At 44.9% G+C, this 27,773-nt stretch overlaps 1 protein-coding gene across 3 annotated transcripts in view; it reads right to left on the reverse strand.

Annotated features, from left to right (window-relative positions):
- Positions 1-10,039: 10,039 nt before the first annotated feature.
- The window catches only part of LOC308235440 (uncharacterized protein), a 44,459-nt gene continuing 26,725 nt past the window's right edge, over positions 10,040-27,773 (reverse strand). The window contains exons 1-5 of one of the 3 annotated variants that reach the window (XM_080644257.1): positions 24,744-24,907; positions 20,844-21,014; positions 16,699-16,825; positions 13,855-13,928; positions 10,040-12,279 (exon numbers count right to left, since the gene is read on the reverse strand). In XM_080644257.1, the coding sequence (XP_080500383.1) occupies positions 10,753-12,279; positions 13,855-13,928; positions 16,699-16,825; positions 20,844-20,858 (1,743 nt within the window). In that variant the 5' untranslated portion in view covers positions 20,859-21,014; positions 24,744-24,907 and the 3' untranslated portion in view covers positions 10,040-10,752. Of the gene's footprint in view, positions 12,280-13,854; positions 13,929-16,698; positions 16,826-20,843; positions 21,015-24,743; positions 24,922-27,773 lie in introns of those variants that run through there. The other 2 variants (XM_080644258.1, XM_080644259.1) reach the window with 2 other exon arrangements.

The following is a 27,773-nucleotide window of genomic DNA, read 5'->3' on the forward strand; positions in this document are numbered from 1 at the left end:
AGTGGGAAACAGATTTTAATTTATATATTTTTCAAGGGATAAAGATTTTCTAGTTGTAAGTTGTGGTCTGTGAAGTCTGTGTTCTTGGAATGCATTTTTAAATGAATATTTTTACTTAAGTAGTCCTTATAACTCAGTTAATGGGACAATGATATTAATGTAGAATGTCTCCTATTAGTTTTCCTTATATTTGGGAAACAAAACAATTTTAAAATCAACAATATTAAAAACAGAGTTATAAGAATCATAACTGGAGAAAGCAAGATGGCGGCATAGGTAAGCACCTAAAATGCTGCCTCGCACAACAATTTCAATACTACAACTAAAAGACAAAAGGGACACCATCCAGAACCACAGGAATGCTGGCTGAGTGAAAATTCTACAACTAGAAGGAAAGAGAAAAGCTCACAGAGAATTGGAGGTACAGCAAAGGGTCTTGGTGCATGCAGAGAGGAAGGGCGGCTGAGAACCTGGCTGACTTTCTCTGGCGGAAGGGGGAAGGAAGCCCCCGACCGCACGGAACCCCAGTTCTGACTGCACTAAACCCCAGTTCCAGGCGAGCCCCTGGGACCCACGCTCTTACAGGGGGAAATACGGACTCTCTGGTGGAGACTCTGGAGACCAGGAAGGCAGAGGTCTGGGGGCGCGCACATGCCAGTGCGCACAAAGGCTGCAGAGGTTGCCACAGGCTTTCCCTAGTGGAAGGGAGTCAGAAGCTCCTGACTGCACTGAGCTCCAGTTCTGACTGCACTGAACCCCAGTTCCAGGCGAGCCCCTGGAGACCCACGCTCTGCTGGGGGGAATCTGGACTCTCGGGTGGAGACTCAGGAGCCGGGGAAGGCAGAGGTCTGAAGGCGCACGCGTGCGCACAAGGGCGAGGCTGACTGGAAGCCAAGACTGTCTGCTCTGCCCTGAGACTCCACCCCATCCAAGCTGAGCACAGAGGCTATTGCAATTTGGCAAGTCTAATCCTATAAGGCTGTCTCAGCACCGAACTTCTCCCAGCATAGACACAGCTGATCCTTACAGCCAACTGGCCTGGAGGTCAATTCCTCCCAGTGATACCAACAACAATCAAGAGTTAATTACAACAAGACTGTACACACAGTCCACAAAGTGGTGCACCAAGAGTGTCCACCTCAGGTTAACTGGGCAGGCAGACCCACTGGGCCATATAGGAAACCTAGCACACAAATCTACCCTACCAACTCAGGGAAGCAGTGAATATGAGGCATCAAAGAAACAGATCACAAACGAAAGAAATGGAGGAAAACAAACGACAGGATATAGAATTCTAAACCACGGTTATAAGGCTTTTCAAGAATATCCTAGAAAAGGCCGATAAATATAACGAGACCCTCGAAGATATGAAAAAGGACCAACTAGAAATTAAACATACACTGACTGAAATAAAAAATATTATACAGAGACCCAAAAACAGACTAGAGGAACACAAGAATCAAGTCAAAGAATTGAAATACAAAGAAGCAAAAAACACTCAACCAAAAAAGCAAAAAGCAAAAAAAAAAATCCAAAAAGTTATAGATAGTGTAAGAAGACTCTGGGACAACTTCAAGTGTACCAACATCAGAATTATGGGGGAGCCAGAAGAAGAGAGAGAGCAAAACCTATTTGAAGAAATAATGACTGAAAACTTCCCCCACCTATTGAAAGAAATAGACTTACAAGTCCAGGAAGCGCACAGAACCCCAAACAAAAGGAATCCAAAGAGGACCACACCAAGACACATCATAATTAAAATGCCAAGAGCAAAAGACAAAGAGAGAATATTAAAAGCAGCAAGAGAAAAACAGTTAGTTACCTACAAGGGAGCACCCATATGATTGTCAGCTGATTTCTCAACAGAAAGTATGCAGGCCAGATGGGAGTGGCAAGAAATATTCAAAGTGATGAATAGCAAGAACCTACAACCAAGATTACTCTATGCAGCAAAGCTATCATTCAGAATTGAAGGGCAGATAAAGAGCTTCACAGATAAGAAAAAGCTAAAGGAGTTCATCACCGCCAAACCAGTATTATATGAAATGCTGAAAGGTATTCTTAAAGAAGAGGAAGAAGAAAAAAGTAAAGATAAAAATTATGAACAACAAACTCATATCTACCAACAAGTGAACCTAAAAATCAAGTGAATTAAAATCCTGAGGAACAGAATAATCTGGTGAATATAATAGAATCAGGGGCATAGAAAGGGAGTGGACTGATAATTCTCAGGGGGAAAGGGGTATGGGGGGTTCATGAAGAGACTGGACAAAAATCATACACCTATGGATGAGGACAGTGGGGGGGAGGTAAGGGCAGAAGGTGGGGTGGGAACTGGGTGGAGGGGAGCTATGGGGGGAAAAAGGAGAAACAATTGTAATAATCTGAATAAAGATTTATTAAAATAAAAAAATAAAAATGGAAAAAAAAATCATACACCTATGGATGAGGACAGTGGGGGGGAGGTAAGGGCAGAAGGTGGGGTGGGAACTGGGTGGAGGGGAGCTATGGGGGGAAAAAGGAGAAACAATTGTAATAATCTGAATAAAGATTTATTTAAAAAAAAGAATCATAACTATTATCAGTTTACTTAGTCCCATCACCATTTTTAAAATTTTGATTATTTTCCCGCATTTTCATGAATATAGATATTCATTTGAGTTTTATAAATGTGTATTTACCTTAAAGATATTACTTGTTTAGAAAGCTGTAATTCAAAGCACATCACACTCCAGTGTAGAGAGCGCCCGGGAAGGTGCATGAGCATTTCTTTAATTATTGTCAGCTGAATCAAGTGGAGTAGGCAAAGCCAAGTCCTGGAAACATACCTTTCCTGAGGCAGGAGTGTTGTCAGCTTGACCTTCAGCCCAGACGTCAGGGTGTGGGTTTCTTTATCTAAATCCAGCCAAGCTTGCACCAGGAATGAATACCACTGGGGCTCACCCAAGAATGCACATAATCTCCTTTTTCTTGACCTTTAGTAAAACTTCCTGTTTTTTGCTGTATAAAAGAAACAGGCTGTATTGGCTCTGTGTCCCTCTCTCTCCATCAGAGGACAGTGGTCCCACCCAGCCCCAGCATTTTCCTTCCATCTCTATGTCTGTCTCTTTATTTCATTTTCTCAATCCCCAGCAGCCCCGCTCTCTAGCAGCACTGGATGCGGAAAAGTGAGAAATATTTACACCCAAAGATTGTGTTTAACCTATATAAGTATTTAATTGCTTTAGGCCAATAAAATATGACCCCTTAGTATTGCTACCCAAAGCCAAAAAAACACAACACATATAATAAACAGATAAACACAAAGCCAATCCATTGTACAAAGATGATGAATGACACACTGAAAATGACACAACAATGCTAAAGAAAGCAGATACAAATAACCTGAAAGACATTCCTTAATATGTCCAAGTGTCTACACAATAGATTATTGAAATTCCAAGGCAATTTTGACTGTAATTTAAGCAAAAGAGATTCGGGAGAGGCAAAATATTTCTAATGTAGGAAAGTTGGAAGATTCATTTTGACACTGAAAAACATTTTACAAAGCAAGCGTAACCAAGTGGATGTGATCCTGCATTAACACAGATCCATACACCAATGGAACGGAGGGGAATGCCCTGACAGAAACCCCGATGAAGCCTCAGCTGCATCAAACAGGAACCGTCCCTGTGGGAGACTTTTTATATTATGGCTAGATGTCTGGTGCAGGAAAATTCATGCACTTGAATTAAATTACCTTAAATACTGTGTTTTCACTACACACCTTTTGCTTTTCAGGAAGCATTTGACCTCCTGGTTCATAGGTCAATGCACATCCACTAAGCAACACAGGCTGGTCTAGAATGTTTACTTTTTATATTATAGCTAGAGGTCTGGTGCATGAAAATTAATGCGCTGGAAGGAGGGGGTCCCTCAGCCTGGCCTTCCCCCTCTCACAGTCTGGGAGCCCACAGGGGCGGGAGGTGACACAGCAATCAGGGGAAGGCGACACCCCCATCACGCCTCTGCTGCTGCCACTGCCAGCAGCAAAAGCCTCAGCCGGCCCTGGTTACCTGAGCCTTGGGTGGCCCTGGGCAGCTGGGCAGCCACCATATGCGGCTTGCCTGCACACCGGGCTGGCCCTGGGCAGCTAGAGGGCTGGGGGAACTGGGGGACTCTGAAGACAGGTATGTGTCTGCCGCCCGGCAGGGGAGGGCTGAGGTGGATGGGCGCTGCCATCTTGAGGCTGTGGGCGCCACTGTTCTTGAGAGTGTGGCAGTCAATTAGCATATTCCCTCCTTATTTGCTGTGGGCGCCGCTATCTTTGAGCGTGTGGCAGTCAACTAGCATATTCTCTCCTTATTGGCTGTGGGTGCCGCCATCTTTGAGGGTGTGACAGTTAATTAGCATATTCCCTGCTTATTGGCTGTGGGCACCGCAATCTTTGCGGACAGCATGAGGGTCAATTAGAATATTCCCTCTTTGTTAGGTAGGACTACAGGCCCTGTGCACAAAATTCATGTGCCAGTGAGGTCCCTAGGCCTGGCCTGTGAGCAGGGTCATCTTAGCTGGCTGCCGGCAGCGAGCACCGCCCCTGCTGCCACCCACGCCCTGTCGCCCTTTAGCCAATGCGTGATGGGAGCCTGCTAGCCAGGGTGGGGGTCCCCTTGGGGGCCGGGCTGGCCATGGAGAGGGGATGCGTGTGCTTTGCAGGCCAGCCATGCCCCCAATAGGATAAGGCGTCCCCTTTGGGGGTGAGGCCACAGGGGCGAGGGGCTGCGGGTGATGTGCAGACTGGCCCCGCCCCCAAGGGGACACCCACCCTGCTGGGGGGCATGGCTGGCTTGCCCAGTGGGCCGTGGTCACTCTGGTAATCTGGTCATTCTAGTCTCTGTCCTTTTATTATTTAGGACTAGTGATCCGGTGCACCGATTCATGTACAGTGAAAGATATTAAGGTGGCCAGTGGGGTGGGACTGGGCAAGATGGGTGCCGCAGCTCCTGCATTGAGAATTGGCCCCTAGTGGTCAGTGCCTGTCATAGCAATCAGTCAGACAAGCAGAGGGACACTCAGCATATTAGCCTTTTATATATATACTAGAGGCCCGATGCAGTAAGATTCGGTAAGAATAGGCCTTCCTTCCCCTGGCTGCCGCCACCAGTTTCCCTCAAGAACCGAGGACCTGGGTTGCTTTGTTCCAGCTGCTGCCAAGCACCCAGGACCCAGGCAGCTTCACTCCGGCCACTGACGCCACCCACTGGGGGCGTGCTCCCAGCCATGCCATGCAGCCACTCAGAACACACCCCAACCCCTGGTGTGTGTGTCGCAGCTCAGAGCACGCCCTCAGCCCTGGTGTGACACGGCTCGAGCACGACCCCACCGCTGGTGTGTGTGTGTGTGTTCGCTAGAGCTGGGGGCAGTACGCAGTCCCCTCCTGCCCATCTGCGTGCGCAGCTACTCCTGAGCCGTTGTGATGCAGCCTCCTTGAGCTGGTTTTGACACCTGGCTAATTTGCACATTACGTGTGTGTGTGTGTGTGTGTGTGTGTGTGTGTGTGTGTGTATCTACATAATAAAAGAGTAACATGCGAATTGACCATACCTTCATAGCGCCCACCAGCCAATCAGGAGTCAGTATGCAAATTAACCCAACAAGGATGGCGAGTTCATTTGCATACTCAGGCACCAAGCACCAGGGGCGGGGTGGGACGTCGCCATGGCCACAACTTGGGTGTTCTGCACCACCCCAGCCACTCTGGGCATCTGGACAGCATGGGAAGGTGGAAAGGCAGCTCTGGGCTGGAGTGGAAAGACAGCTCCGGCCAAAGCGAAGGCAGTGCTGGCAGCCAGGTGAAGGCAGGCCCATTCTTGCACGAATCTTCGTGCATTGGGCCTCTAGTGTGTGTGTGTGTGTGTGTGTGTGTGTGTGTGTGTGTGTGTGTGTATTAACCTATTTGGCCATCACTGTCCTGAATCCCACACTTTTTTGTTTTCTATTTCTGAATCATCTGTCACATATGGAGAACAAACCTGTCAAATACAAATACTGAACAAGACATTAGGGTATATTTTTAGCTCAAGAATCATTAATTCTGCCCCTATCACAGGGGTGGGCAAACTTTTTGACTCGAGGGCCACAATGGGTTCTTAAACTGGACCAGAGGGCCGGAACAAAAGCATGGATGGAGTGTTTGTGTGAACTAATATAAATTCAAAGTAAAGGAGCGGAGGGGAGAGCAAGAGAACCGGATAGAACAGCCGGATCCGGCCCGTGGGCCGTAGTTTGCCCAAAGCTGCCCTAGCGGGTATCGCTCACTGGAAAATGCATTGGCTCATGGACTGAGAGTCCTGGCTTTGATTCTGGTAAAAGGGGATGTACCTACCTTGCAGGACACATCCCTGGCCCTTGAAGGAGGCTACCAACCTATGTGTCTCTCCAACAAAGACGTGTGTCTCTCTGTGTCTGACCCCTTCCTTTCACTCTTTCTAAAAATCAATGGAAAGATAGCCTCAGTGGAGGATTCACAACAACAAAAAGATTCATCAATTTTGTGCTGGCCAAGGAGTAACTCTGCTGGTTGGAGCACTCTCCCAATGTGCCAGGATTGAGGGTTTGAGCGCAGATTGGGGCACATCCAGGGGTCAAAAATAAATAAGAACAGCCAAAACCGGTTTGGCTCGGTGGATAGAGCGTCGGCCTGCGGACTGAAGGGTCCCGGGTTCGATTCCGGTTAAGGGCATGTACCTGGGTTGCGGGCACGTCCCCAGTGGGAGGTGTGCAGGAGGCAGCTGATCGATGTTTCTAACTCTCTATCCCTCTCCCTTCCTCTCTGTAAGAAATCAATAAAATATATTTTTTTAAAAAAATAAGAACAAAGGAATCATTAATCTTGCAACATCCTGTATGGTGGTACTTTCTCTATAATGTAAGTCCCAAAATCAGTAAAACCATTGATCAAATATCCAATAATTACATCTTCCTCTATGCCAGCAGTTCTCAACCTGTGGGTCACAACCCCTTTGGGGGTCGAACGACCCTTTCACAGGGGCCACCTAAGACCATTGGAAAACACAGATATTTACATTACGATTCATAAGAGTAGCAAAATTACAGTTATGAAGTAGCAACGAAAATAATTTTATGTTGGGGGTCACCACAACATGAGGAACTGTATTAAAGGTTCACGGCATTAGGAAGGTTGAGAACCACTGCTCTAGAATGAGTGACCAACATTAGGCCACATTCAAGACAGAATAGATTCTCTCTTATCATTGATGCTTCTATTTCTCTCCCTCTCCCTTCCTCTAAGAAATTAAAAAAAACATATATTTATATATATGTAAAAGCAAGTGAGAATAAAATCTGTTTAACATGGGTCAATTCCATCCCAATGAAGAAGTTAACGGGCTAACACCGAGAAAAAAAATTTTTTTAATATATATATATTTTTTTAAATATATTTTATTGATATTTTACAGAGAGGAAGGGAGAGGGATAGAGAGCTAGAAACATCGATGAGAGAGAAACATCGATCAGCTGCCTCCTGCACACCTCCCACTGGGGATGTGCCCGCAACCAAGGTACATGCCCTTGACCGGAATCGAACCCGGGACCCTTCAGTCCACAGGCCGACGCTCTATCCACTGAGCCAAACCGGTTTCGGCTTTTTAATATATTTTATTGGTTTTTTAATAGAGGAAGGGAGAGGGAGAGTTAGAAACATTGATGAGAGAGAAACATAAATCAGCTGCCTCCTGCACACCCCCTACTTGGGATGTGCCCGCAACCAAGGTACATGCCCTTGACTGGAATCGAACCTGGGATCCTTGAGTCCACAGGCCGACACTCTATCTACTGAGCCAAACCAGTTAGGGCAACATCAAGAACTTTTTAAGGTTTCCAATGAAAATCATTCCAATTACAAAGTACACGGATGCCAATTTGTGATATTCCAAAAATTAATATCCATATTAAAAACTATAGGTGTCAGCATGAGAACCCAAATAGTGGGCTTCCCTACTTCATGAAAATAAAGCAAAATATTCCCCAAATTCTGATGTCACTCATTGCATTATAAATTCCAAACTACTGAGTGGAAGTTACAAGGGCTTGAAAGGCTGATGTGGGGCAGGAAGAGCTTCACATGCTGTGGTCATAGCACTGCAAAAAGAATGGCAACCTAGAAGACAAAGTGAAAAACCAAAGGAACAGGAAATAGGAAGTGAAAGAAACAGAATTAATTTTTCTGAGTTCAACCAGCAGTGTTGACTCCAACATGCAGAGTTCATGCCAATTCTGAATCCTGGGTACAATAATGTCACTGGTATTGCAATATTAATCTTTTTTTTTTAATATATTTTATTGATATTTCACAGAGAGGAAGGGAGAGGGATAGAGAGCTAGAAACATCGATGAGAGAGAAACATCGATCAGCTGCCTCCTGCACACCTCCCACTGGGGATGTGCCCGCAACCAAGGTACATGCCCTTGACCGGAATCGAACCCGGGACCTTTGAGTCCGCAGGCCGACGCTCTATCCACTGAGCCAAACCGGTTTCGGCTGCAATATTACTCTTAATTATGGAAAATCTATTACACAGACAGCACTGTCCTGAGTGTATTTCTGGTCACCTAATGTGACAACCACAAACACTCACATGCTCTCAAAAAGGTTTCAGCTTGAACACATTGGCACAGAAAAGGAAGTAACTTTGATATCATTTACAAGCCTCCAGAAGTATTTTAAAAGTGTTTCAATCGTGTTATTCTTTATAACAAAAGGCTAATATGAAAACTGTCCACTCAGGAGTTCGACTGGAGTATCAGATGACGTGCATTGACCACCAGGGGGTGGCACAGAACATGGTAGGCGACCAGTGGCAGTGGTGCATGGGTGACCAGAGAAGGTGAAGGTGCAGGAACCTGATCGGCCCCGATCACCGGCCAGGTCTAAAGACCCTACCTGTGCACGTGCATTGGGCCTCTAATTCTCTAGTAGAAGAAAACAATGCGCCTTACAATGTATCTAACATTCCATGGGAAAGTGTACACAGTGAGGTCATATAATATACAACAGCTCACGGATCTTTAAGGCAGAAACAATCAACCTCATGATTTCACTGACACATACACCAGGAATGAAACATAGCATCAAGTGACATGGGAGTAGAATCACATTATTTCCTTTTCAAAAGACTTCCACTGATTTCAATATAAAATAGATAACACTGTAATTGTAGCTATGGAAACAACAATTCTTTTGATATATTCAATCATACAAAATATTACCTAACTACATTTAAAGTTTGGAGGACAGTGTGTAATAAACATTCTGATTTAGAGCAATACCTGAAAGGCATTTTGGTTGCCTATCTGGTGTGAATTCAGTGATACTTTAAAATTCATAATCAATTACATACTTGGGTCAAGTTTTTACATCTTTAAAGTCACTTTATGATATAAATTCCTGGGAGATTTGTAAACTGTGTATTTTGAACAAAAGTGCTTCCTACTATATCATGAATGTAGAATTTCTACCCAATTACAATCCCTGATACTGAATGAGGCTGCAGGTCCAACTATATGATTTCCCACATTCTTCAGATTTAAGGTTTCCCTCTGAATGAATTACAATATGAGGAATAAGCTATGGATGCTGATAAATTACTTTAGGACAGTGGTTGGCAAACCGCGGCTCGTGAGCCACATGCAGCTCTTTGGCCCCTTGAGTGTGGCTCTTCCCACAAAATACCACAGCCTGGGTGAGTCTATTTTGAAGAAGTGGCATTAGAAGTTTAAAAAATTTGGCTCTCAAATAAAATTTCAATTGTTGTACTGTTGATATTTTGCTCTGTTGACTAATGAGTTTGCCAACCACTGCTTTCGGACATTGTTTACATTTGTAGTTTCTTTAAGTATGAATTCAAGTAAGGTTTGCATACTGAGTAAGCTTTGTCATATTCTTTATATCTGCTGGGTTTCTATCCATTAATAATTATCAGATGTTGTATGACATATAAACGAGGATACACACTTTGACATATGCCTCATAATTTTTTAAAATATATATATATTTTATTGATTTTTTACAGAGAGGAAGGGAGAGGGATAGTTAGAAACATCGATGAGAGAGAAACATCAATCAGCCGCCTCCTGCACACTCCCCACTGGGGATGTGCCCACAACCAAGGTACATGCCCTTGACCGGAATCGAACCCGGGACCCTTCAGTCTGAAGGCCGACGCTCTATCCACCGAGCCAAACCGGCTAGGGCCCTCATAATTTTCAAGGACTAATTTTGTCATTCTCAATGAAGCTTCAACCATGGTTAAGTCTTTGGCCAAATACTTCATATTATTGCTCTTTCTCTTTAGAATAACGCCTAAAATATTTTGACCACAGGTTAAAGGGTTTCTCTCATTTTTTTTACAGTGTAGGATTTACCTCCCCTAAATAATCTCTGATGTGCAGTAAATTTTGAGCTATGGGTAAAGGCTCCAGCCCATTCTGTACATTTGTAAGGTCTCTTTTTGTTATGAAGTCTCCAAGTACAGTAATACACGAATTGCTATTAAGGGCTTTTTACATTTTTCACATTCATAAGGCGTCTTTCCAGTATGAATTCTGTGATGTTCAGTAAGTTCTCACAGCTGGTCAAAGACTTACAACACTCCTCACATTGTAAGACTTCTATTAAGTATGAACTTTCTGCAGTACAGTAAGGTAGGAACATGGATAAGTGGATTTGATAAATTCTCTTCATTTATAAGACTACTCTCTATGGTGTACTCTCGGATGAAAAATAACAGATGAGGACTGGCTAAAGGGTTTGCCATATTCTCTACATTTATAAGGCTTCTCTCCAGTGTGAACTCTCTGATGCTTACTAAGGTTTGATGAGGTAGTGAAGGCTTTGCCACATTCTCTACATGTAAAAGGCTTCTCTCCGGTGTGAACTCTCTGATGATAAGTAAGAGATGAGGAGCTGCCAAAGGATTTGCCACATTCGCTGCATTTATAAGGCTTCTCTCCAGTGTGAACTCTCCGATGATAAGTAAGGGATGAGGAGCTGCCAAAGGATTTTCCACATTCTCTACATTTATAAGGCTTCTCTCCAGTGTGAACTCTCTGATGAGCAATAAGGGATGAGGACTGGCTAAAGGCTTTGCCACATTCATTACATTTATAAGGCTTCTCTCCCGTGTGAATTCTCTGATGAGAGGTAAGGCATGAGGACTGGCTAAAACCTTTGCCACATTCATTACATTTATAAGGCTTCTCTCCAGTATGAACTCTCTGATGCCTATTAAGGGATGAAAACTCGCTAAAGCTTTTGCCACATTTTCTACATTTATAAGGTTTCTCTCCTGTATGAACTCTCTGATGTCCATTAAGGGAGAAGGAATAGCTAAAAGCTTTGCCACATTCTCTACATTTGTAATGTTTCTCTCCATTATGAACTTTCCGATGTCGATACATATTTGAGGCATGAAGGAATCCTTTACCACATTCTCTACATTTATAAGGCCTATCTTCAGTACAAACACTTTGATGATAAGTAAGAATTGCATTGCTGATAAAGGATTTGCCACATTCTCCATATTTATAAGGTTTCTCTCCAGTGTGAATTCTCTGATGAATACTAAGGGTTGAGGGCAAGCTAAAGGTTTTGTCACATAAAGAACATTTATAACACTTTTCTCCCATTTGGTTTCTATGAGGTTGAGTATGTCTTGTGGACTGACTAAAGCCTTTTCCATTTTCCCTGAGTTTGTAAAGCTTTGCTGTAATATGAATTCTTCCGTTATGTATAATAAGAGATGAATGACATTTAAAGGCTTTGCCACATGCTTTACATTTGTATGGCTTCAGTCCAGTATGAATTTTCTGATTTACAGTATAACCTGAAGGCCAATTAGATGTTTTACCAGAATCTTTACATTGATAAGGTTTTTTTCCACTATGGATTCTTTTCACTTTATTTGTCTTGAGTATTTGACTGCAGATTATACTACAAGGATTGCATTTGTAAGCCTCCTCCGTAGCATGAATATTCTCTTGTTCAGTGTAATCTGAAGACTGCTGAACAGACTGGACACATTTACTTCCTTTGTGTGTCTTTTCCACAATAGGAACAGCCTGACGTATATTGTGATTGGACATTTGGTCAAAGACTCTTCCACTTTTGTGATGTTCCTCTGCAAGCTTGCTTCTCCAATGAGGATTAAGATATGACTCTTGCTTAAAGTTTTTCCAATGTTCAATCCATTGATAACTGCTATCTCCATTATGTGTACTCTGGTGATAATGGGAGATAGAAAGCCTTTAGTGACAGTTGTAATTTCATTAAACATGTTCCATAACAACCATTTTGTGATACTCATTAAACCAAGATTATTGTATAACAAAAGCTCTCCTAATTTATTAAAATTACAGACAAAAATAAATAGAAAACAGTAATTGTCGGAGGAAAAAGAATGAATCCTTGTTTAAAAGAATGCCAAATTGCACAGCCAGCAGGGTTTGATGGTTGAGTCTTGAAATTTGAACCAGAGGACTGCTTCCATTCCCCATTAGGACTCAAGCCCTGGGTTCGGCATCACTCTCGAGTTTGAGGAATGCAGGAGGCAGCCAGTCAATGATTCTCTCTCATCAAGGATGTTTGCCTCTCTCTCTTCATCTCCCTGCCTCTCTGAATTAAAAAATATATTTTTTAGTTAAAAAACCAATAAAAGCACTAGCTGGTTTTGCTCAGTGGATAGAGTTTGGTAAGCAGACTAAAGGGACCTGGATTTGATTCCAGTCAAGGGAACATGCTCAGCCAAAACCGGTTTGGCTCAGTGGATAGAGCGTCGGCCTGCGGACTGAGGGGTCCCGGGTTCGATTCCGGTCAAGGGCATGTACCTGGGTTGCGGGCACATCCCCAGTGGGGGGTGTGCAGGAGGCAGCTGATCGATGTTTCTCTCTCATGGATGTTTCTAGCTCTCTATCCCTCTCCCTTCCTCTCTGTAAAAAAATATCAATAAAATATGTTTAAAAAAAAAAAAAGGGAACATGCTCAGGTTCTGGGCTCCATCCTCAATGGGGGGCATGTAGGAAGCATCCAATCAATGATTCTCTCTCATCATTGGTGTTTCCATCTCTCTCCCTCTCCATTCCTCTTTGAATTCATTAAAAATATATTTAAAAGTGTTAACATAATAATGATAATAATGATTGCCCAAAACTGTGCACATTTAAGTTTTATATGTATATTGTAAATCTCTACATTTTAGAAATTATTGCATGGAAGTTTAATCCCACCCTACATTTTACTAAATTCAAATGATTATTTACACCACAGACTATGTGAATTCCTACTATATCCAGATTTCCTTTCTAAGAATGCATAACATTAAGAGTTGTTTTCAGCCGAAGCCGGTTTGGCTCAGTAGATAAGGCGTCGGCCTGTGGACTGAAGGGTCCCGGGTTCGTTTCCGGTCGGGGGCATGTACCTTGGTTGCGGGCACGTCCCCAGTGGGGGGTGTGCAGGAGGCAGCTGATCGATGTTTCTCTCTCATCGATGTTTCTAGCTCTCTATCCCTCTCCCTTCCTCTCTGTAAAAAATCAATAAAATATATTTAAAAAAAAAAAAAAGAGTTGTTTCAACCTTCACGTGCAAACACACTGATCTACCAATGGAACTGACTTTATTATGGGAAGTTTCCCAAATGCATAATACGATTGAGCTCTTTAGGTAACAACAATTTTATTATGATAACTGTTCAAGATTAGTTCTATCTATATTAATATCCTCCCTTCTCATCACACTCTTCCTCAAATTCTGAGGCTTTCATTAAGTGCATTATCAAAGCGACACCTTTTATATCTTACCAGTATCACTTCAGAGAATAAATCTTGTATTCTGCTCTTTGGCATAAAGGCCAGGTCATCTTCAGATGACATAGCTGAAAGAAAACAAATTTTCAGTTTTGACAATCAGGTGAGTGCACTTTGAAGTTACCAGCAACTATAGGCCAAATGACAGTTTTGAGTACTCCAAGAGCCAGTGAAGGATTCAAGGAAAGCTCAAAATAGGTACAATGAGGAAAACTCAAATCCAAGAGGCACAAAGAGTTGCTTACATTTGTCAATGATACCAGCTCAAACCCCCTGGCACACAATGGCCATGTTATAAAAACACTCCCAATTCCCATTTTCTTCTCTGGAGAAAGAGAGATGAGGGAAGTGCTTGTTCAATGATCTCCCTGTTTTGAAGCATCTTGAATAACAAGCGTCTGTTATGCATGACACGCAGTGCGAACAGAATGGCAGTACATGGTGAGTGCCCTGTAGTGGCTGCTACAAAGAAATAATGAGAAATTGTTCAAGCACCACAAAGACTGTGATAATGAAGATGCATTTCAAGCCTAAAAGATACAGTGGGTCTGAGAAAGAAATATAGAACATTTCCAACTGGGAAATTAAACAGACAACCAAACCAAGAATACAGATCCTGAAAACAGTGTTGACCGAAAGTAGAATTTGCTCCACAGATGGTTATTAGTTTCCTCCTACAGAAAGCATGTTCAAAAGCCTGCTATTTTACAATTCAGGAATCTCAACAAAGGATATCAAGTCATGAAAAAAACAACAACAGAAAAAGTGAACCATCAGGAAAACAAAATAAATATAATCAAACTGGCACTACATTAATAAAAATATATTAATTACCTCAAAGAATGGAAAACCTTAACGCAGAAAATAAAAAAATATTTAAAAATCACCAAAATATCATGTAACCAAAATAAAAATATAATGAGAAAGTACTTTATAGCCCTAACCGGTTTGGCTCAGTAGATAAGAGTGCCGGCCTGCGGACTCAAGGGTCCCAGATTCAATTCCGATTGAGAGCATGTACCTTGGTTGCAGGCACATCTCTGGTAGGGGGTGTGATGGAAGCAGCTGATTGATGTTTCTCTGTCATCGATGTTTCTCTCTCTCCCTCTCCCTTCCTCTCTGTAAAAAATCAATAAAATATATTTTTTTTTAAAAAAGAAAGTACTTTATAAATACCACACCAAAAGGGGAAATTGAAATACATAATACCTGAATTAAAAAATACAGTAGAATCATGAATGAAAGACGTGATCAACTCAAAACATCAAGGAATTTGCCTGGCTGTGGTGGCTCAGTGGTTGAGCTTCAACCTATGAACTAAGAGGTCATGGTTTGGTTCCACATCCCGGCACAGGCCTGGGTTGAAGGCTAAATCCCCCATTGTACAGGAAGCAGCCGATCGATGATTCTCTCTCTTCTCTGATGTTTCTATCTCTCTCTCCCTCTCCTTTCATCTCTGAAATCAATAAAGATACATTTAAAAAATAGAAATTAAATAATCAAAGTATTTGTACATAAATCATTAAAATTTTAATTCACCAACATTTTAATTCAGAGAAGCCAACAGACATGAGGAAATGTGAAGAGCATTTAAGGAACTCCTCAGACACTGACAAATCGACCACCAAGGCAACCCGATAGAGACAGAACAGTGAAAAGGAGAAGGTAGCTTATTTAAAAAATTAATAGTTTAAGATCCTGACAATTGGAGAAAGAGACATACAAAAGCAAGCAGCTCACTGAATTCTAAGTAGACTAAATATAAACATGAGAACAGATTAAAAACAATGAAAATATCATGAGTCCCAGAATATTATCTAAAAACATATAAAAAATTAATTACTCATGGAAAAGACAGCTCCTCTCAGATCATTAGGGGGTTTCTAAGCAGAAAACTATTGTAAGGAAAAAGACATGAAATGAAACACTGAACTGATATATGAAAAAACACATCCAATAAGAATACTGACAAAACATGATAAACAATGGAGAGGAAAAACTTTTCCAGCTCCAAAACTTTCTCATTATTAGACCTGGGTCTCTAGTATATATATAAAAGGCTAATATGCAACTTGTCTGCTCGGGAGTACGACCTGGAGTACAAGAGAGCCATTGCTTCCTATGATGTGTGCTGACCACCAGGGGGGCGGCCTTGCACATGGTGGGAAACCAGCGGCGGGGCGCTGAGGGAGTGAGGGAAGGAGGAGGCAGGGAGGCCAGGCCTAGGGACCCTACCCATGCACATATTTTGTGCACCAGGCCTCTAGTAGTAGAATATTAGAATATTATAGAAAATGATTTTCTAACATATTATTTTCTGATAGTACCTTAATTAGTGTAGACAACCTGTAATGTGTGCATACAATGACTTCCTAATTCACATACATAATGAAGCCTTTCATTTCTATATTAAACAACCCCTAATTTGTTCCTTTTTAATATATATATATATGTGTGTGTGTGTGTGTGTGTGTGTGTATATATATGTATATGTATATATGTATATATTTATTTATTTATTGCTTCTAGAGAAGAGAGAGGAAGAGAGAGATAGAAACATCAATGATGAGAGAGAATCATTGATCGGTTGTCTCCTGCACGCCCCATACTGGGGAACAAGCCTGCAACCCTGGCATTTGCACTTGAACAGAATCGAAAATGGTTCCTTTCAGTCTGCAGGCAGGTGTTCTATGCACTGGGCGAAACCAGCTAGGGCCCAATTGGTTCCTTGAGAGCAAGAATCTAACACAGAAAGCAGAAGCCCCCAGAGATGTTAAAATAATAAAGGAAACAAAACGCTGCGGGTGGAGGAGGAACTCGGGAAGGAGTCATCCTCACCCACGGAGGCCAGGTTGCTGTAGTTCTCCACCATCACATCCAGGTACAATTTCCGCTGAGCTGGGTCCAGGCATTCCCACTCCTCCTGAGAGAAATCTATGGCCACATCCCTGAAGGTCAGCGATCCCTGAAAGAAAAGACACAGTACCCAAGAGGTCACCAGAAGAGTTCACAATGTCACCCAACATGGAAACAGGGTCAGGAGAAGAGGTTTGGACCTAGGGGAGTATCCTGAATCATCCAGTAAGATCACTTTGCCCCAGTAACATTCTCTGATGTGTTTTCTAACACTGACAAATGAGGATGACACATGTCCATAGATCCAGGGTTCAGATTTTACTTTACAAGAAAATAAACTTTAAAATTAAGGCATGGCCCTATCCAGTTTGGCTCAGTGAACAGAGTGTCAGCCTGCGGACTGGAAGAGTCGTGGGTTCAATTCCTGTCAAGGGAACAAGCCTGAGCTCTGAGCTCAATCCCCAGTAGGGGGTGTGTAAGAGGCATCCGATCAATGAGTCTCTCTCATTATTGATCTTTCTGTATCTCTTGCCCCCTCTTTCTCTTTATCTCTCTCTCTCTCTCCCCTTTCTTCTCTAAAATCAATAAAAATATATTTAAAAAATAAATTAAATTAAGGCATGGACACAGGCATATGGATTTCTCTGAATGCTGCATTTGCATCATTCAGGATCAGTGGTGTATATTTCTCAGGTGTAAATGTGATGGTGGATTGGAAGTTTATGGACTTCTCAAGTGTGATGGAGACCACAAGAAAATGAACTTCTGTAAAGACAGATTATGATCCAGGTACTGAGATGGGGCCTGTGTTTCCACATGTTTAACAAGCTCACTTTTTACTTGAGATGTCAAAATTTCCACATAATGTGCCATACTTCTGAATACACAGAAAAACACAGAAAATAATTCATATAGAACTTTGAACTAAAATGCTTTGTTAATGGAATTCAATTCTCATGAAATAGGACAGATAAGAAACATAATCCTAGTTGGAAATTTACTATGAGTAATCTTAGAACAAGATTATTCTGCCTGGTCCAACTTGTGGGGCCCAGTGGTTGAGCGCTGACCCATGTACCAAGATGTCTCTGGTTTCATGTACCAAGTACCACTGGTTTGATATCTGGACACAAAACCAAATTGCCAGCTTGATCCCCAGTGTGGGGTGTGCAGGAGGCAGCCAGTCAATGATTTTCTCTTCATTAATGTTTCTCTCTCTCTCTACCTCTCCCTTCCTCTCCGAAATCCATAAAAATGTAGTTGGAAAAATAAAGAAAAAAATAGATGAAATAATGTTAACAGTTTAGGCACAGAGACATACATTTAACATCTCGAAATCAAGATGGTTTAGTGATTTGTAAATCTTAGGAATCTATTTGTGTATGATCCCCTCTGTGTTTTATAAACACAACTAGAGGCCCAGTGCATGAAATTCATGCATGGGAGTTGGGTCTGTCAGCCCAGCCTGCACCCTCTCCAATCTGGGACATCCCTCTCCCAATCCAGGACTGCTGACTCCTAACCGCTCACCTGCATGCCTGCTGGATTGCCCCTAACCACCTCTGCCTGCCTAGTCGCCAATAACAAGCTCTTCCTGCCTGCCTGATTGCCCCTAACTGCTCCCCAGCAGGCGTGATAACCCTGAACTGCCTCTGCCTCGCCCCCCGCACCCAGGACCCAGGCTTCCTTCCTCTGGCCGGCCGCAGGTACCCGGGATCTGGGCTTCCCTCCCTCTGGCCATCCACAGGCACTTGAGACCCAGGCCAGTTTCGCCTGGGCTCGCTGCAGCCACAGGCACCCAGTACTACGGGCAGCTCGGCCCAGGCTGGCCGGAGCCGCAAGCACCCAGAACCACAGGTGGCGTCGCCCAGGCAGGCCGCAGGAGCCCGGGACCCCGACCGACTTCACTCTGACCCGGCTTTGTCAGGAATGACATCCAGAAGACATCCAGTCTAATTGGCATATTACCTTCTATTAGTATAGATAAGGAGAGAAACATAAGGATAGAAAACAAGTTACACCTATTGTTTCTTCTTTGTAACTGTAAAGCCTCACCTAGGCAGATGTTTTCCTTTGAGTTTTGGAGAGTGGAAGGCACGAATGTAGAGGCACAAAACTAGGAGATGGAGGGAGAGACAGACAAAGGGAGAGAGACAGAAAAAAAAGAGAGAGAGAGAGACATGGACTGGCTGCCTACCGCAGGTACCCAGAAGCTACTTGCCCTGGACCAGGAATCAAACACTCCACCACTGATCCACACCAGCCTGGGGGAACTAATTTTTCTTACTATTATATTTCTTTTTTTAAAATATATTTTATTGATTTTTGTATAGAGAGGAAGGGAGAGGGATACAGAGTCAGAAACAACGATGAAAGAGAAACATCCATCAGCTGCCTCCTGCACACCCCCTACTGGGGATGTGCCCGCAACCAAGGTACAAGCCCTTGACTGGAATCGAACCTGGGACCCTTCAGTCCGCAGGCCGACGCTCTTTCCACTGAGCCAAACCACTTAGGGCCTATTATACTTCTTTAAAAACTTTTATGTATTATTAGTGGAAAGCTATGTTGTAGAAATTTAACGGAACTGAACATACATTAATAATATCATTCTTGGAAACTTTCTAGAAAACACAAAAAGTGATCATGTAGGGTATGTCCATGATGAGAGTATAGAATAGAATGAAAAGTTAAAGAACCAAGGCCTGATTGTGTAAAGGTCCCATGAAAAAGCCAATGATCTCTAAGAAATAAAAGTCCTTCATTTTCCAAAGCAAACGCAAACTAACAAGAAGGACATTTCCAGAAGTGAAGGGATGGTCTTTGCACAACCTTCATTAACTCCCTACTACACCCTTGTTCCTGAGAAAGGGAGACTATTAACGCTACAGTGAGGGGAGCACCTCTGCCACGTGAACATCAGGTGGACTGAACAATGGGCATCAGGTGACTGAGGCACAATGCAAGGTCAGGTCACCACTGCTGTGACATTACTGCCAAAAATACATCAATAAAGAAATCATGGGGGGGGGGGGCAATGGTAAGATATGTACACATACCTTAATAAAAAAAAAAAAAGAAATCATTACAGGGAAATGATCACAAATAAACATTACTTTTTGCCAGTGTCAATCCACGTGTACCTCTCGGGTTTTGTAAGCTAACAGTACATATAACTACCAAGTCTTTCGTCCTAATCCAGTGAGCAAGTCTCTTCTGTTTACTATTTACTATTTACTCATCTTTCAGAACTTGCTGAGCTATTCTAAGCAGTAAAATGTGCATTTTCTTACCCCTGATCCAGAGCTGATGCTGCAGCCACTTGAACCTAAAACCTACATTTCCCTTCTTCAAGACACAAGAGCCTCTGACCCTAACCCAAAAGGGATGTTAGACATGGCTGCCTTCCCAGGTGGATCTCTCACAAAAGGGATATTCTGAGTAGTTGCAATTCATTAATTCACGGTGGGAATGCTTCCTGACCTTGGGGAGGCTGCATAAAATGAAGGCAGAGAAGGCTCTAAGACAAAGGAGAGAATATATAGCCCAGCCAGAGTGGTTCAGAGGTAGAGCATTGACCTCTGAACTAGGAGGACAGAGTTTCATTCCTGGTCAGGGCACACTCCAGATTTCAGACTTGATCCCTAGTGGGGGTTGTACAGGAGGCAGCTGATCAATGATTCTCTGTGCTCATTGATGTTTCTACCTCTCTCTCCCTGTCCTTTCCATTCTTAATAAAAACATATATTAAAAAGGAGAGAGGGAAGTATAGAAACTGCTGACACTGACGACCTTAAGAAAAAAGGAAAGAAATAAGGAACTGAAAACAACCTGCAAAGGCAAGAACAACAGAAGTAGAGAAAAATGGAGGAGAGGAAGGAGCCCCAGCGAGACGAAGGGGAGCTGAGAGGTGGAGGGTTCCCAGTGAACAGAAGTGGGGGCAACAAAGAGGGAGGCACTTCAGACAGAAAGACTGGTTCAGAGAGAAGAATTGGGGGAGAGCGTGCAGGGACAGGAAGGGGGGTTTAGGGATGAGGGAGCAGAGGGAGAAGCAGCACTAAGAGTCAGCCAGCTGTGAGGAGCAGGACAGACTGTAACAGGGGCAGCAGAGGAAACACATCTTTTACCTGAGAAGCAGCCATGTGGTCCTGGTCCTGATTGGGGTCTGGGTTGTCTTCTCAGGTGACAGTATGTTGGAGTCACAGAATGTGCCTTCAAAGGCGACACCACAGCCTTTCAATCAGCTCCCCTCACACTCAGTCAGGAGGACCTGGAAATGAGGAAAAGAAAACCCCCTCCTGTCCTTGGTCACAGGAGAGAGTCAGCAACAATGAGCTCCTACATGAGACCACACTGTGAGGGGTTTTATTCTGTCTTCATGTGTCTGTCCTTCCAAAGACTTCCACAAACTCCTACAGCAATGAGAGCATGTTCTGCTCGACTGTACCCCTAAACCCAACACAACACCCCTTACCTTCCCTGAAAAAGCCTGCCCTGGGACCCATGACAGGGCATCTTTAACTAGCTCCCTCCTGGGGCCTGCGAGCTGTTTTCAGTAGCCCTGGGTACAGACATCAGACCCAGCACACCTGAGACCTCTGGGTAGTGGGAGGGGTTGAAGCAGGAACATATACACGTGCACGTTTCCTAGACAGATTTCCTCCCTCTTGTCCCAGGAAATTACAGAGAATAGATCTTCATGCTAAAGCCTTTGGATAAAGTTAGCTATTGAAATATGCTCATCAAATGACTTCACCATGAATAGAGGGGCTCTGTGGGAACCAAGTTCCAGGTCAACCCAGGTCATCCTTCAATAGTTTCAGAGCATGGACAAGAGGGACTTAGGGGAACAGCTCCTTTGTGGCTCAAAGACAATAATTCAACAAATCACATGAAGGGAAGGAAAAAGGACTGAACATTGGACCAACTCACACAACTAGCTCCCGACTGTGAAGACCATTGCCATCCTGTTCTATTGGGTTTCACTCAATAGAGAGAGCATCGGCCTGCAGAGTGAAGGGTCCCAGGTTCGATTCAGGTCAAAGGAATGAAGGAGGAGTCTTGAAGGAGGCAGCCAATCAGTGATTCTCACTTATCATTGATTTTTAGATCTCTCTCTCTCTCCCTTCCTCTCTCTGAAATCAATAAAAATATATTTTTAAAAAATCACTGACATCCTTAACAAGTCCATACTGAGATAGCCTCATATTATTGACTAAGTGCCAATGGATGTTTCCACTTATGATAAACTAGAGGCCAGGTGCACAAAATTTGTGCAGGGGTGGGGGAGTGTCCCTCAGCCCAGCCTGCAGCCTCTCCGATCGGGGACCCCTCGAGGAATGTTCAACTGCCCGTTAAGCAGGATCGGCCCTAAACGGGCAGTCAGACATCCCTCTAACAATCCAGGACTGCTGGCTCCCAACCACTTGCCTGCCTGCCTACCTGAATGCCCCTAACCTCTTCTGTCTGCCAGCCTGATCACCCCCTAACAACTCCCCTGACAGCCTGATCGATGCCTAACTGCTCCCTTGCGGGCCTGGTCACTCCCAACTGCCCTCCCCTGCTGGCCTGGTCACCCATAACTGCCCTTCCCTGCAGGCCCGGTCACCCCTAACTGTCCTCCCCTGCTGGCCTAGTCGCTCCCAACTGCCCTTCGCTGCTGGCCTGGTCCCCCCCCCCGGCAACTGCACTTCCCTGCCGACCTGGTAGCCCCTAACTGTCCTCCCTTGCCGGCCTGGTCACTCCCAACTGCCCTCCCCTGCTGGCCCGGTCACCCATAACAGCCCTCCCTTGCCAGTCTGGTTGCCCCCACCTGCCCTCCCCTGCAGGCCTAGTCGTTCCCAACTGCCCTTCCCTGCTGGCCGGTCAACCCTAACTTCCCTTTCTTGCCAGCCTGGTTGCCCTAACGTCCCTCCCCTGCTGGCCTGGTCACCCCCCAACTGCTCTCCCCTGCCAGCCTGGTCCCCCTAACTGCCCTCCCCCGCAGGCCTGGTCCCTCCCAACCCCCTCCCCTGCAGGCCTGGTCCCCCCCACCCAACTGCCCTCTCCTGCAGGCCTGGTCAACCACAACTGCCCTCCCCTGCAGGCCTGGTTGGCCCCACCTTCCCTCTCCTGCAGGTCTGGGTCCCCCCCAACTGCCCTCCTCTGCCAGCCTGGTCACCCCTAATTGCCCTCCCCTGCAGGCCTGGTCCCTTCCAACAGCCCTCCCCTTCTGGCCTGATTGCCCACAACTGCCCTCCCCTGCTGGCCATCTTGTGGCAGCCATCTTTGACCATTTGGGGGCGGCCATCTTGTGTGTTGGAAGGACAGTCAAATTTGCATATTACTCTTTTATTAGATAGGCTAGTAGAAAGAATGAAGAGCTCAGAATCTGAACTACACACAATATATTTCAAACCAAAACCAATTAGGGTTGTTTCTTTTTAATGTAATTATTTCCAGGTTTAAAGCTTTAAAGAGGTGGAGACCACATTATACTAAGAAAATAATTATAAGAGGTGAGTGTGAGATGTCATCAATGCTGATTTCAGAAGTTAATGGCCATTTACATGAATTAAATATCAGAAATAGAAAATGGAAATCCATGGATCAGAAAAAAAGATTGATGCTTCTAATATTTCTTGATAAAGCAGCATGGGGGGGCAGACTCAGCCATTTCTTGTCCCAGGTCACCTCCTTCTTGCCATCCCAGGAAATGACAAGGGACCCATCAGGAACATACCAGTCTCTCCCTCTGTGAGAATAAAGTTGCAAATGGAAGCAAATAATTATACAATTTGCAAGCCTTATGAACTGGAGATTTGTAATTCTCATTCAAATCTGTTTAAACAATTCAGTTGTTAAATTAAACATATAAAGCAACAAGCCAATATATCAAACTTAACCATCCACATCCCATCAGCTCACCTCTCACCCAGATCAGGGTTCCCGTCCTCCCACTACTGTGTATTTCTGTCTATGGATCTGTCTCTGTCTCCCTGTTCCCTTTCTCTCCACTGCGGTCCTTTTCTGTGCCCCCCTCTCCCCTCCCTGCTCTTTCTCCCCTTTTCTCTCTGTCTGTCCCTACACCTGGACCATGAACCTCCTGAAACCCATTTCCCTTCAGGTGCTCTTTCTCCTGGTCTCTGATTGCTCCCATCTCCACACACGTCTGCGTCTTTCCCTCCCCACGCCCGTGGCCCCTCTGCTGCCTGTTACAGTCTGTCCTGCTCCCCACAGCTGGCTGACTCCGTGCTGCTTCCCCCTCTGCCCCCTCATCCCTGAGCCCCCCTTTCTGTCCCTGCACTCGCTCCCCCAACTCTTCTCCTCTGAACCAGTGTCTCTGTCTGACCTGCCTCCTCCTGTGTGGCCCCCACTTCTGCTCACCAGGACCCTCTCCCTCTCAGCTCCCCTTCCTCTCTCTGGGCTCCCCCTCCTCCCTATTTCCCCACTACCTTCCTCCTCAGGCTCCTTTCCCGAGTTACCCCCTCACTCCTACCGTCACCGTCCAGTCCCTCCCACACCCCCTATGGGCCCCCTCTCTGTGGACCCCTCACTGCCCTTTCTCCCTCCCACGTGTCTGTCTCTCTCACTCCCTCTCCTGACCCCCCCCAGCCCGGTACCCCGCCCCCCGCAGTCACCGCTCCCACAAAGCCCCTCCCTGCGGGCAGGTCACCTCTTTGGGGAAACCACGTTCTTCTCCCTGAGCCCCACCCCATGGAAACTGTGCTCCCCTGGCATTCAGACCCCTTATTAAATGGGGGTGGGCCTAGGAAGGCGGGGAGCAGCCCCCAGGCCGGGGAGCCATCCGGGCTCTTTGGGCAGAAAGCGCCGGGCGGGGGGAGGGGCGCAAAGGGCGGGAACCCACTGACCCAGACTCTCAGCCCCGCGGGGAGGACCGGCGGCCCCGGGAATGGTTTTCAGCAGGAAAACCCCGCGGCAGGCGGTGGCCCACAGCCAAAGGCGGACAGACCGCGGGCCAGGGCCTCAGTTTCCGCCCAAAGGAACGCGGCGCCTCCACTGCGCAGCCTCCCGGGACGCGGACTCACCGCCGTGAGGGGCTCCGGGGCGGGGACCTCAACAAGGACTTCAGCGCCTGCAGCGCCCCTCAGCCTTCCCTGCTGGGAGGAGGACGGAGAGCAGCAGCTTTAAAGCACAAACACCCTCCTCAGGGCGAACCACCACCTTCCCCTCCACAGCTGCTTCCGCGTCTGCCAGAAACTGCGCATGCTCCTTCCTGCGGGATGGGCGGGGCCAGAGACTGAGCTGAGTGACTCCGCGATGGGGGAGGGGCCAGGCCTGTGCAGGGACAGAGGGAGGGAGGGCGGGGCAGGAGCAGGGGGGCAGCCCTGGTTCCCTCACCTCCTCCCACAGGGACAGCCCTTCCTGGTGGAGTTTCCACGTCATTGTTGGGGGTTTGGCTGGTGACGCGGCTGTGAAAGGATTCACAAGGGAGAGAAGAGACAGGAGCAGAGAGAGGGCGTTTATTTTACTTCTTTAAAGGGAGGAAAAGAGCCAAGACCGGTTTGGCTCAGTGGATGGAGCGTCGGCCTGCGGACTGAAGGGTCCCGGGTTCGATTCCGGTCGGGGGCATGTGCCTTGGTTGCGGGCACATCTCCAGTGGGAGGAGTGCAGGGGGCAGCTGATCGATGTTTCTCTCTCATTGATGTTTCTCTCTGTCCCTCTCCCTTCCTCTCTGTAAAATATCAGTAGAATATATTTAAAAAAAAAAAAAAATAAAAAATAAAGGGAGGAAAGGGCCAGGTGCCCTTTGATGGCACAAGGCTCCCCAGGTAGAGGGGCTGCTCTTTTATTAGGGTGCTAGCGAGTAAATGGCAGCTGTGGCAAAGCATAAAGAGGGGAGGAGGAATCTGGAATTCACACAGAAGTTTCCAGATCCCAGAGGCTGTGCTTAGAGCTACTGGCTGGCCTGCCCTTCAGCTGCAGATGTCCCAGGAGGTGTCTTTCCCAGGATCTTCACAGGCGGGCAACACATTCTCACAGTGAAGTTACAGAGTATTCAAAAGGCGGGCAGACTGGGTTTGAAACCAGAAACTTCCTGCCTCTATTTGCCCGGATCCTTAAACCCTCAGTGAGGAGGGGGAGGGGAAGGGCAGCCTGCTCTCTCAGCCCCTCCCTGTCCCCCCATCTGAATGGAGAGGCAGCTTGAGTTAGGGAAGCAGGTGGATGGAGGTTTCAGAGACAGACCCAGATATCCGTTCATGGTTCGGTACCTGATGACATAAGGTCGCATTCAACACAGTGCGAAACAGATTTTAATTTACTTATTTTTCAAGGGATAAAAATTTTCTAGTTGTAAGTTGTGGTCTGTGAAGTCTGTGTTCTGGGAAGACTTTTTAAAATGAATATTTTAACTATAGTAGTCCATATAACCTAGTTAATGAGACATTAATAGTAATAGAGAATGTCTCCTGTTTGTTTTCCTTATATTTGGGAAGCAAGACTATTTTAAAATCAACAATATTTAAAACAGAGTTATAAGAATAATAACTATTATCAGTTTACTTAGTCCCATCACCATACTTTTATTTGATTATTTTCCAGTATTTTCATGAATATAGATATTCATTTCAGTGTTATAAATCTTTCTTTACTTTAAAGATATGACCTGTTTAGAAATCTGTAATTTAGAGTAAGTCAGACCAGAGGATTACATTTAACCTATATAAATGTGAAAATGGGCCAATAAAATATCACCCCTTAGTATTGCCACCGGAAGCCAAAAAACACACCACATATAATAAACAGGTAAACACATAAATACAATCTATTCTACAAAGACAGTGAAAGAGTTGTACAGTGAAAATGACACAACAATGCTAAAGAAAGCAGATACAAATAAACTGAAAGACATTCCTTAATATGTCCAAGTGTTCTACACAATAAATTGATTACCTAGTCAATGCAATTTGGACTCTCATTTAAGCAAAAGATACTCAGGAGAGGCAAAATATATCAAATATAGGAAAGTTGGAACTTTCATTTTTTGACACTGAAAACATTTTACAAAGCAAGATTAAGTGTTGGAACACACCCACTGTCGTCACTCTGAGAGAAGTGTAAACAAGGAGCCGGAACACTGGTGAACCTTGAGCCCTGGCAAGGGCCAGAGCTATTCACCGATTGTTTAGTGGAGACAATGGTAGCTCCAGCAATTTCCTGACCAAATAGTCTCAGAGTAAATCTTAACTAATACTTACTGACCTTTAAGATAGTCTGTCTGTTTAGAATTGCCTGCCAAAGGGCTATACGTGTCTCCAAAATTGGATAAAAGGTTGGCAAGGCCTGGGCACCCCTGAAAGTCCTTCCCCTTGCGTTGGACTTTCTCTCAGGCCTCCGTTATTTCCAAATTATTATTTCTTGTCTCATCTCTGTCATTTGCGCTTGGGCCTTCTCCAGATCCTGATCCCTGAACCTCTCGGGACATGGCTCACACAAGTAACCAAGTGGTTGTGATCGGGGATTAACATAGATCCACACACCAATGGAACAGAGGAGAATGCCCGGACATAAACCCTGGTGAAGCCTCACCTGCACCAAACAGGAGCCTTCTCTGGGGGAGAGGATACAATCCACAGGGGCAAATAAAACCTCCAGAAATGATGTGGTAAAAGTGATGACTTTTAGACATTCCTGTGGATTTCCTCCTTAAAATTGATAATGGAATCAAACGCCCTCTGGTAGTGATGTCTGCTTGTCAACAATCCTCTCCATTCCCAATGGTGAAGTTTGGAAGTCAATGACTCACATATTTAGCTTCAAACATATTATGAAAGCACTCAGAAAGATTTCCATGTGTGTTGGAAACTAACAGTTGAAAAGGGTTATGTCAGGAGCTAATTTGCCCCCCATCCCACCCCGGGCCATGCAGGCAGATGTTTGCAGTGAGGCTGTAAGCAACTATGTAGGAACTGGGATCTCAGTGAGGGGCTGGAGGTGGGGAAGGAATCGAACTCAGGAACATGACTGCGGTTGGAATTCATGTAAGCACTTTCATTAAACAAAGAGTTGCAATGGTCTGTGTGAGGATGAAGAACTAAAGGTGAAACCACAACTCT

The sequence above is a fragment of the Plecotus auritus genome (assembly GCF_963455305.1).
Source record: "Plecotus auritus genome assembly, chromosome: 10".
Taxonomy (NCBI): domain Eukaryota; kingdom Metazoa; phylum Chordata; class Mammalia; order Chiroptera; family Vespertilionidae; genus Plecotus; species Plecotus auritus.